The sequence below is a fragment of the Brienomyrus brachyistius genome, chromosome 11 (assembly GCF_023856365.1).
Source record: "Brienomyrus brachyistius isolate T26 chromosome 11, BBRACH_0.4, whole genome shotgun sequence".
Lineage (NCBI taxonomy): Eukaryota > Metazoa > Chordata > Actinopteri > Osteoglossiformes > Mormyridae > Brienomyrus > Brienomyrus brachyistius.
Genome location: NC_064543.1, coordinates 11892100 through 11903889, shown reverse-complemented (window position 1 = coordinate 11903889; position 11790 = coordinate 11892100). Strand labels below are relative to the sequence as shown.

Genomic DNA, 11790 nt, shown 5'->3' with positions numbered 1-11790 from the left:
AGCTGGGGGTTAAGGGCCTCGCTCAAGGGCCCGCTGACATGTGACTGTTCTGCCAAGGCTGGGGCTCGAATCGGCAGTCTTCTGAAATCCTCAGACATGACACGCAATACATGCACAAATGTGCAACTGTGATCCAGAGGAAAACACGTTCCAAGGTTCGGATTAATGATGTGCAAAGTGTCCTTTCAAAGGTGAGATGTATAGACAAAAATAGTTGGTGTTTTGTCTAAAAACTGTCAATAAATAATGCCATGTTTTTTTAATGAACTTATTTTATTGGTGCTTGGTATGCTTTTGGGCTATTATGAGAAAGAACATTAAAAGCTATAAATGTGAATGTGAGTTTCATGTTGCATCAGGCCTCTCTGACCTGCAACAGTGTTGTCACGTTCTCGCTGTATAATCATGTCCACGTACACTTTTATACCAAGTAGACTGCAAGGTAGTGTTCCGAGAAGGTGCCATGCAACAATTCGTTTACAGACAGTTCCCAGGACAACTCGTACTTAAGAAGTGACTCCCATAAAACCCATCACATTAAAAGTTTTGGTTAAATATAAAAAATAGGCTCCGGGTACAGTACAGTTCTGTAAGTAATAACTTTTATTATTACTGTGTAGTTATTATGCACTCTATTATTATTTTTCCGACATACCTACAAATTTGACTTAAAGACAGACCTATGGAATGGATCTCGTTCGTAACCTGGGGACTGCCTGTATATTGCACATCAACAACTACTGAATTAAAGAGCCGTATCTGCATCCCTGAATGTTAAGATTCCACATGTAAATTACAAACTCTGGTACATGTATAAGCTGATTCCCAGACTTGGTTCTGCATTATATGATTTTAAGTACAATGCAAGACAACCTCTAGAACTATACAGTACATGGCTGCATTCATATTAGAACACACCAAGAGAAGAAATATGCAAAATATAAAGCACACTTATGCAGATATTTCCCCAAAAAAATCAGGGAGGGAGTTCACCTTGATTAACACAACAATGAAGTGGTACAGATTACAGTTGAGGTCAAGTTCAGGAGGTAACTTGGCCAATCTGTTACATCAACCCCAGCACATGACTGAAGCAGTGAACCAAGTCCATTTAAGGTCATTTGGGTCACAGCAGTGTCTGCTAGTGATGAACAACAGACAGAAAGACAGAGGGTATCAGATGTGGACTGCTTTGCAGAGTCCCCTGCCTATGTTCTTTATCAGAAAACAAATAAATAAGGGCAACAGCACAGCGATGCTGCACAATGTCTATTTTCCTATCATCAATCATCATTTAAAATGATTGCTTTAGCCGATTATGGTAGAAATCCCTGTGTGGTGACAAGTGGGTCAATTACAGTGAATACATCAGTGTTGGTAGCTAAATATATTTATTATGTTTCAGTAATTATACAAAAACCAGTTCAACATTGATGTTACAGATGGAGGGTGCTGGCGTGTCTATAGCCAGAAAAAAACACATATTTGTGTGCGTGTACGCATATATACACATACACAAATAAAATAGATATTAGATACTAGAGAACAGTCCTTTTACACAGCTGGAGCTGAACTACTAGGGTAGAACCTGCACAGCAGAACTCTAGATACACATAAAGGCATGTTGTGAGCATAGTCATATACTGCCACAAATAAAGTTTTCCACAGTGCAGCTCAAATACAACCATTCCATAAGCGATTAACTGAATGGGATTGGAAAATTTCTCAAAAAGAGAGAAAAAAAAAATACAACAAAAACATACAGAATAAACTGCAAAATAGCCAAGTACGGCCCCAAGGAAAACAAAGATCATCGAACGGCGAGTTGGTCTGGACTACAAAGATCCATAACCCATGTCACATGTTGTGTGATGTTTCAAAATGCAGAAGTATTACAGTGTGCTGCGTGTTCCGTTTACTTTGCGCGCCTGAGAAGAAGTAAATCGAACTGTGAAATGGAACTGGACCCTTACCATGGCACCACTACACAGTCAAAATGTATTTTACACAAAAGTCTAGTGGTCATTTTAGCAAGTTGTCATTTCACTACAATTAAGATCTGCATCATTTAAGTCCCCAAAATATACATACATATATACACTTTGATGACCTCAGCCCAGCTGTACTGAAGTTCCATGAAAGTGGCAGCCCATCACTCCGACCTCTGATGCTATCTGAGATGGGTCTGGGCTTTCTCTGAAGAACTAGGAAGCCCTCAAATGGTACACAGCCATTGTGTACCATTAGCTGGAGGACAGGACCCAATCCACTCAAAGGAAAAAGAGATTGTGGCTTGGAGTAGGACTGTGCAGGATGCAGCCGTAGACACAACACAGAAACAGACGGATAAATAAAACAAGAACATCAAGAAGGTAACAGAAATGCACAGTGTGCCCATGGAAGGTTGTGCCAAGCAGGAGAATTCCTAACGGTCTCTAGAAAAAGTGCAGAACGCTGGAGGCTGTCCTATAAAATGGCAAATGGCGAGGAACGCCACGTGCTTACTCGCTAAGTGAGGTAAAAGCCGGAAAACCAGCCCACTGGAATTCCCTTCCATTCCACGGGTCTCCAGAACACTTTGTTGTACCTGAATTTTTAAATGCATTTAGCGGTGTTGTTTTTAAAAAAAATGTAATAAGAGCCTTTCTTCCATTGTTCCATTGACAGAAGTGGAATTTGGCACATATTGGGTAAGAGTTTCATCCCCAGCTTCTTGACCTTCAGTAAGACCTTGGTATCATATTCAAGTCACGGCGGACTTGGAAAAAAAAAAGTGTGATCTGCAGTCAACTGGGATTTTTGTGCAGCAGCAGTCGAGTTGGTGAGGTGTAGCTCAGTATAACGGACTACTCCTATACTTCTGTAGGCAAATACCGCACCATAAGTACCACACCCTAAAGTTCATACGCACAAATTAGTGTGTGGTGCAACTGGGTGCTTGAAGATGTGTCCTCTCCTGTTAGAGCTAAATGGGCTTTCTTCATTTGGAGTGTAGGAGTCGCATAAAGAGAGACAGACGGTTGAAAAACGGCGACCATGGAGATAAGAGCCGCATCGTTCACTGGGGCTCTAAAGACGAAATGGCCAACGTCCAGGATGCACAGCTGCAACGACATTCATTAGCTGCCCGAGTTATTGCTGACATTTCCAAAGCTCGATCTGTAAATTATAAGTGTTTAGGATCTGGAAAAATTATTTACAACTTAAACCAAAATATGTATAAAGTCCCCCCCAACTCCAAATATATTAAATGTACAGTTCACATTGAGCATTATTTTTTTTTTAATAAAATTAAATCCCAACATAATTATAACAATAATGCCTTTGCCTCCTTTTTTTGCAATTGTACATCATTGTGTAGTACAAGTTCACAAATTTCAGAAATCTAATAAAGTTTGACATGCAAAATGTCTCTCAAAACAATATTGTACCTTTGAACAAACACTGAAAATTCATTTCAGCTTCTCTAGATACAGTTTCTTTTTATTTCTTTTCTTTATTACACAATACTTTAGTTTTGATATTTACAAAAAAGAAAACAAAATACAATGTAAGTGCACGGTAATTTATATATCCATACATATACATTGCAAGGGTACATGGGGGTCAGTCTTCATCGCTGGAGTCAGAGTCTTCAGAGGAGGAAGATGAGCTGTCTGACCCAGAAGAGGAAGACTCTGCCTTATTGGACCCTTCTGCTCCACTGTTATCTCCTCTATGTCCTGTGGACCCCTCCTCTTCATCCTCGTCCTCTTCATCCTCGTCCTCCTCTCCGGACTCCTCTGCCTCAGCCGGCCGCGCTCCCAGGGCCGGCGAGCTGAGGGGGGCACGTTCCATGTCGGCCCCCCGCCGTTGCTTCTCGGGTGCGCCGGACTGGGGCGACGCGGACACAGGGAGGTTAAGGCCTGGGTTAAGCAGCATCCCTGGGTACAGCATGCCGGAGAGGAGCAAGGAGTTCAGTGCCAGTTGGGGGGCGGAGCCTGCTGGGGCAGCAGCACTTAGGGGGGCGGTGCTGCCAGAAGCAGATGGGGTGGTGCACTGGGCCTCTGTCCTTTCACCTTTAGCGTCCATGGGCTGGGGCGGGGCCTTGGGGGCAGAGTCACTGCCGGCGCTTGCCTTCTTCCCGTCCTCGGCTTCGCCCACCTCGCCTGCTGTGCCATCCTGGCTTTTGCCCAGCAGGCCGCCTGCTCCCAGGAGGTTAGGCAGCCCCGCCATACCAGAAAGCATCATGGGAAACATGGCGGCCAGGTTGGCGGCGTCTCCGGCACTACTGGCCAGGCTCCCCTGTAGGCCCATAAGGCCAGCAGCACTTAGCTGCAGCGATTGCAGGCTCTGGAGGTTCTGCTGCAGGGCCTGCAAGCTGGACAGGTCCACCCCTGATAGCAGCCCATTGGCCAGCAGGGGTTTGAGGCCGAGGGCTGAGGCACCAGCTCCGCCTGTAGCCGCCGCCGTCCTGCCCAGCATGCTCTTTGGCCGCCGGCCACGCCGGCTCACCTCCTCAGGGACGATGGGTCCAGTCAGGATGCGGTCGAACATGCTCTCTGGGAGGTAACCCTGCCGGGGGAAGGAGGCGGAGACCAGTAAGCACGTGGTCACAGTCATAGTCACGGTCAAGGACAGAAACTCAGCTGCTCCATCCCATAATGTCATGCCACCAGGATAAATGAGAGCATGTCACTGGGGCAGGGCTGCGGGACTCACCGACTGCTTCACCACATCTGCCCACTCGGGGGGCACACCATACTCAGGGTTCTCCTGCAGGAAGCGGCACAGGTCCTTCAGGGGCGGAGCAAAAGCTCCACCCACCTATGGGGAGAGAAGGACAAGAAGCTCAGTGGGGAATGGAAGGAAGAGGCCCAGGAAGGGATTCAGGTAGGGAAGGGATGGAGGAGGAGGAGGAGGAGTAGGAGGAGGCGGAGCTTACCTTGCGGGCATTTCTCCTGTTGATGATCTGCACGCGTTCTTCGCCTGTCAGGCTGTTGACATCGATCTTGTTGGGGTTGCGGCAACGGTGCCTCTTCTGCTTCGGTCGCCCATCTGGAAACTGCATCCTGCTGACCCCCTGTGCCATCGACAGAGACACCCAGCAAGTGCCGATTGCACAATTACTGCCAGATCACATCCAATGATCCCAGAGATATCCCATCCTCCCACAAGGTGAAGAGACCAGCTTAAATCTCATTCTTTTAAAGGTATTTTTCCCCAAAATATAACATCGAATTAGCTAGTTATTAAAAATGAAATGGCAGCTGTGGTTTGCAAGCATGTAGAGGATAGAGGATGGTGGGACAGCTCACAGGGATGAAGGCTCCCACGTCGGCCACAAAACCCGGGTGCTCCTTCAACCACTGGTCCAGGTCCCTCCTTTTGGGGGCATCGTCACCAGCCAGTCGCGTGCCGTCCTTCAAGTTGATGACAGGGACTCTGCTTTCCATGTCCATTGGGGTCTGCCCATACCCCAGAGTGGGTGCCATGACTGGGCTGGAATGGGTGCCACCAGACCAACCAGAGGTCACCTGGGGGTGAGAGGAGGTGGGGAAAACCAGAACATGCTATAGAGTTACCAGGGCTGTCACCTATCTTGCCACACAGATATCACACATGGAAAAACATACACTGAGGCGATTATCAATATGACATTATCAACGTGACATTTATCAGTGCAGCATTATCAATGTGTCATTTAGGCTCATACAGGTAAGAAATGCTCCACAGCATGACAAGCCTATCATTGCAATTTGCATATATATTTTTTTATTACCTTTTAGATTGAATATAGACAAATCCCCAGAATTCATATATTAATTTAGAAATACAGAGCACTTTATCACTGTTATATTTTTCTTGACATCAAACAGAATTTTACACGGAATTTCCCACAAGCTTATGCTGAAGCTAACACACCTCAAAGTACAGGCAGAGTAGGTGGAAGCTGATTTAATGCAAGAAAACACCTTGTCACAATGTTAAGTTGGACCTTTTAAAAATCTAAGCATCCAAAGTATATCTAAAATCACAGTTAAATACAATCATTGGCCAATGTCTTAGACATGCAGTTTATAGTCTTACATGGTTAAATCCTATAATTAACATTTGGGAATTATACAAAGTCACATCGGAGATCTTACATGGTCCGAAACTGCGGAGGCCCTGCCCTTGTTCATGAGTAGGAGGTCCACTCCTTCCACATTCTTCCGCCTACCCCGTCTCTTTTTCATGAGAGGCTGCCCGTCCACGGTCCCATTCACCCTCATCTGCCCCATGATGCCTGTGGGGAGTCAGAGGGGTCAGAGGTGCTGAGTTCAGGGCTAGGGAACCTTAACGTGACCCAGGCATGGGCTGAATTGGCAGCAGCCTTGTAAGAGGGGTACCGTGGGACAGGGCTGGATGAGGCTTGGTGAAGTCGGCCAGGCTGGTGTCTGACGCGCTCTGCAGCTCCTGAAGGCGGGCCAGGTACTGCTGCTGGCCCAGGGGGCCGTCCTCAGCATCCAGGGGCCGCTTCTGAGGTCCGGCCTGTTTTTGGAAGGTCAGCTTTAGGGAGCCATCCTACAAAAACAGGAGCCGGATCAGGCATGGGAAAGCAGACTGATAATTCCCCTCCAGAGTTTTCACCAGGACAGCAGTGTTAGAACCATCACGCTCCATACCAACGCACAACCTGAGACCATATGGGCTTCCACTGCAATCGTGGTAGATCACACGCAGAGCAGCAGTTTGGTTGTAGTCTTTCAATGTTCAGGTTTACTGCCAAACTGACTCTGTATTTAGAAGCAATTCTGTCGGCGTCTGGACAATGACAGGATGTGTGTTGGTCTGTAGCTTCTGTAGCCAGTGATATGAGCAGAAGCTCAGACTCCCAGTGGGTGGGACCATCTATGCCAAAATTGTCAACTAGATGATGCCGATCAACAGGATGATCACCGAGACATTCCCAGTAGATCTTGACACCTCTAAACAACCCACCAATAGCACACACTAAAGAAAATTTAAAAATAATGGAACGCCCCCCCAGCAAAATCTACAAATAGCAACTTGTTTATTATTTTTCTTGCAAAAACAGACTGCACTAGAAAAATGTCGGACACCACTGATCACTACCTGGTTTATTCCGCCTCAGTCTAGCTACTGTATTGGCTCTTATTGGATTACATAAGCAGTGACTGACAGATTAGGATTTTTCGGTCCACTGCTGATTTCAAAGTCAACATTTCCTCCCTCACCACCACTGCAGAAAGAGGTTGTCCTCACCACTGAATGCAGACATGCAGGAGCATGGTGACATCAGCCTACTGACGGACCTGAAGCTTCTAAAAGCCTCCGAATGCATTAGAAACATAGAGAATAAATCTGCCGACTTGCGTATTTCCCTTGTTGTTGTATTAAGGGACGGAGTAATTTAATCTTAAACAGTGACGAGCCCATGCAGGCAGACAAACCCGGCATATAAACAGACAGGTGAACTGGCCGCATCTTGCAAACCCCCCCCATACGCTGCCTGCTGCGTGAATTAATAGAGTTGGGGGGGGAGGGGGGAGCTATCGTATTGCTGCCAGTTATTATTATTCTAGTCTGCAGTGCCTTGAAGGAATCCTGAGTGGATCAGCGTGCTGCACCCCCGCCGCCCGGCTTCTGTGTGGGTGGGTAGGCGGGCGGTGTGTGCGTGTGCCGTTACAGGCGAGGGAGCGATCTTCCCAGGGCACAGAGAGGCTCAGCCTGGTAGCAGACAGACAAATGCCTAAAAACAGATCAAACCTCTGCAGATTAAATGACTTCACTAAAACCACTAAAACCCAGATGCAGACTGAAATAAAGAGGAAAATGAAAGGCACAATCAGCCTTTAAAGGTACACAAAATGTAGGCAAATAAGGGCTGTAACAGGACACATATTTGTTGTGTGCCGTTCAGCCATGTCATTTTCCCTTCAGAACACACAAACGACGAAGGCGGAATCTAAAGTCACAAGTAAATGTTCAACACAGAAAACATGCTTATTGTAGCTGGTTACAGTCAGTCATAATTGGCAGTTTGGGAACATTCTGGTTTCCCAATAAATCACACCAACATTGGAGAGAGAGTATCTGATAACATCAAGACTGACTGTCAGCTCTGTTATACCAAACTCCAATGCTTGAAACGCATCCAACAATCATTTGAGATAACATCATCCGAGCGTGTGTACAAATGGAGCAAAGCAGGCAACTGCCTCTGTTGGTTTGGTACTAAAAATTCCCCTTTTCATTGATTTCCGGTCTAATAGTAGAAGTACAAGTACCAAAAGTATCAAACTAGTTACAAACTCAGAGAAAATAACGAGGAGCAAAGTAAGAGTGACAAATGAAGAAACGAAAGCTTTAATTGCGTTAAGGTTGGAAGACGAGATTCACCAAGATCTGGATGCCAAAAAATGTTTGTTTTGATGATATGATGTTTTGCCACACTGGCCACCCCTAACTCTAGCTGTGTATTTTACCTGTACTTATTACTCGTCTTCCTACTTCCATGTTCAAAAACAATCTCAATCTTGCTCTCCTTCTGATGGTAAGGAATTCTAATATACAACACTGGTTGATAAATCTAATTATAAGATTAAACAACATAAGACTTAGCATGTCTTCCATTTTTCAGTTGAAGCATTTTGATTTGCTGCGCATTGTGATGATGTCATTCAGCGCCGGTTCCTGTTTTAACACTAGTGGAAAACCATCACGAGATCTTTTTTGAAGTACCAAAAAGTACGGAACCTGGTGCAGTGGAAAAGCACTCCAGAGCACATTTTCCAGGAAATTGAAAAAAGGTTATAGGGTCCACAGATATGTGATTATACTCAGTAATAAAGATTGCAAGGTTCCCTTCACTATGACATGTTATTATGTAGTCATATTTTTGAAAAAAATATTTTCCAAAGTCATCTTTACAATGCACAAAAAAGTTTCTCTAAGGGTTTGTTATTTAGACACGACGACAGGGACATTGCCTTTGGATTGCAACGGTTCCTAAATTGTGTTTGCACTTAAATAATTTCAAAACAAATTCTGTTTTCCCTCCTGTGCCGAAATTGCACCGAACTGTTAAACTGAAACTGAGGTTCGTACTGAACCATTAATTTTGTCTACTGTTACACCCCCCAAGTCAATTATAAGATAAATTATAAGGAGATGCTGTCGGAAAAACAACAATGTATTCCCTGGACAGTTCCGCCAGCCCCACCACCATCTAATCCCTACTCCCCCCACACACTCCAAACTCTACAATCTCTAGCATCCCTACACACTCTCATCACCTCTCCAAAATATCTTTATGAAAAGCCCAACTTTGTGTGACTTTCTGACCGTGAGTGCGATCAGGTTCACTAGATCTTCCATTTGCCACCAGTAAGTGAGACTGTGGTGGTAGACTGCTCCCATAACCATATGCATTTCCCAGCATGCTCATCAGGAACATGGTTCTTTTTACCTTTGACCTCTGAGGGGAGGTGGAGGGTTCCTCAGGAGGGACGGCGGTCCGGTCCAGCAGCTTGGTGGTATAGAAGGAGGACACCACATTCCCCTCGTAGGTGCGCCTTGCTGTAGGCCACACCCCCTTCAGCACGGCCTGGCAAATACTATCCAGCCGATTGATCATGACTCGGTCCTACGAGTGCAAGCAAATAATAATATAGTAAACTATTTTTCACTTACACATCTAGTATGTAAAATATCCAGGAAAATAAAGGCTCCTCTCTTGGGGTAACTCAAACCCTACAGCAGTTCACATATACAGTACGCAGATTAGGACTGCTGTAATACCTTTGGCCAGTAGGAGGCAGCCAGCATGTAGCCCTCCTGGAAGGGGTTGGAGGAGCCAGGCAGGCCGTTCTCAGTGAGGTAGCTGTCCTGTGTCTCGTCCTGTATGGTGCTGATGGAAGCGGCGCTGTCTTCGTCAAAGCCCTTCACATTGGGGGGCGGTGGCACTGAAATGCACCAATCAGCAGTCAGTCTGCGGCAGGCCACACCTTTCCGCTTACCAGCAGTGGGCACCCTTCACTGCATTCAATTTATTTGTGCAACATAAATGTAGATACATGATGTTTCTATTTTTCTCCCACCCAATACAAAATGGGGGGGTGAAGTTTCCATATGTATCCTATTAACAAGGATGAGCAATATAAATATTAAATATTGTACCTTTTACACTTCATAAATGATCATCTTCATAAGCCATGCAATCGGATCACCAGACTCACCTCTCTTGGCATCCTCCTCTCCCTCGCTCTCACTGTCAGAAGAGGACGAGGAAGAGGATGAGGAAGACGAGGAACCCGAGGAACACGAGGAGGAAGAGGAAGAAGAGCTGGAGCCGGAGCGCGAGCAGGAGGAGGATGATGAGGATGAGGAGGAGGAAGAGCGCGAGGAGGAACAGGACGAGGAGCCATCGGAGTCCGAGGCGTCCCGCCGGCTCCGCTTGCTGGCCTTCTTCTGCTTCTTGGCCGCAGAGTTTGGCGTGAGGGGTTTGGTCCGGGCCGCCACCATGCGGCTCTCACTCTCCCCCTTGGCAGGCCCCGTTTTGTCTTCCAGGCCCGATGGTGTTGGGGGTCCTGTTGGGGGGCTCCAGTGCCCAGGCTGCCCTTTGCCCTCGCAGATTTCGTCCTCGGATGATGCCTCCTCCTTGGGTGTTACCGCATCCTGGAGCACCCTGGGTGGGACGTCGGGCTGCTGGGGAGTGCCGGCTACCGGGGACCCCCCTGCTGACGTGAGCTGGGTGTGAGGAGCAAGGAGCGGTGTGGCAGTGCGGCCTGGAGCCCCCGCTTGCTGGCTGTAGGAACGCTGGGCTGCCGTGAAGCCCAGCTCAGGGTCGCGCAGGATGTGGTAGTCTGTGCGGCTGACGCCATGCTTGGCCGCCCCGATCAGGAGGTCGCGGTCATGTGGCCCCGGCTCCCACCACACGGGCAGGTCAGGGCCCGGCTGGCACAGAGCCAGGCGCTCGTAGAGCTGCGGGTGTCGCAGCACTTGTTCCCGGACCTTGCGGAGCAGCTCGATGCGGTAGAGCGTGCGGGACGCCCTCTCCTCCGTGATGGGCTGGATGGAGATGGAGGGGTCCACGAAGCCTGGAAGGACCGCAAAAATTACTTTTGATTCATGCCCATTCACGGTTGTCTCGGTAACCATGGGTAACTAGAGGCAACCATGGAATACTGGGACACCCACTGGTTACTCACCAATGTCTTTAGGCGGCAGGCGGCAGACACGGCGGCACATGGCCGTGAATGCCCAGAGGTATTTACGCAGGCTCTCGTCTGTCTTCTTGTGCAGCCGTGCCATGGCGCGGAACTTGGTCCAGTCGAAGCGGCCCGCCTCGGGGTCGAACACCACTCCGAAGGTGGACACCACGCGGTAAAAATCGGCTTCTTCCCGACGGGTCCACCTGAAGCGAGGTAATGGGGGGCTTTGTTGAGTGACAGGCTCCCCTCTGCCTGGGACTGGGCAGACATGCGGGTAGTGAGTCTCCGCCTCACCTCTGCTGCCGCTCCATCTTGGCGGCCATCTTGGGGTTGAGGGTGTCGGCAAGCGTGGGCGTCAGCAGAGCGCAGGGCGGGGCTGGCAGGGCCTGCTGAGTCTGGTGGATCTGTAGGATCTGCCGGCTCTTGGTGTAGCGCTGTGAAGCGGTGATGAGACGCCGCAGGCGTGCCGTCAGTGCAGATGGTGGCGGCCAGTAAGCAGAGTCCCCCTCCGCCGTAGCGCCACCTTCTGGTACACAGGAGACCCATCAGTATCCCATTAAAAACTCATAATTAAGCAGGATAGTTCTGGTTT

General features: G+C 47.8%; 1 protein-coding gene across 8 annotated transcripts in view; it reads right to left on the bottom strand.

Annotated features, from left to right (window-relative positions):
* Positions 1–1374: 1374 nt before the first annotated feature.
* The window catches only part of chd9 (chromodomain helicase DNA binding protein 9), a 64736-nt gene continuing 54320 nt past the window's right edge, over positions 1375–11790 (bottom strand). For 5 of the 8 annotated variants that reach the window (XM_049030633.1, XM_049030635.1, XM_049030637.1 and 2 more), the window contains 11 exons: positions 11493–11724; positions 11196–11401; positions 10224–11084; positions 9787–9950; positions 9455–9631; positions 6372–6546; positions 6129–6268; positions 5298–5516; positions 4925–5062; positions 4702–4806; positions 1375–4554 (listed from right to left, as the gene is read on the bottom strand). In XM_049030633.1, coding sequence (XP_048886590.1) covers positions 3607–4554; positions 4702–4806; positions 4925–5062; positions 5298–5516; positions 6129–6268; positions 6372–6546; positions 9455–9631; positions 9787–9950; positions 10224–11084; positions 11196–11401; positions 11493–11724 — 3365 coding nt within the window. In that variant the 3' untranslated portion in view covers positions 1375–3606. The remainder of the gene's footprint in view (positions 4555–4701; positions 4807–4924; positions 5063–5297; positions 5517–6128; positions 6269–6371; positions 6547–9454; positions 9632–9786; positions 9951–10223; positions 11085–11195; positions 11402–11492; positions 11725–11790) is intronic. The other 3 variants (XM_049030636.1, XM_049030638.1, XM_049030640.1) reach the window with 1 other exon arrangement.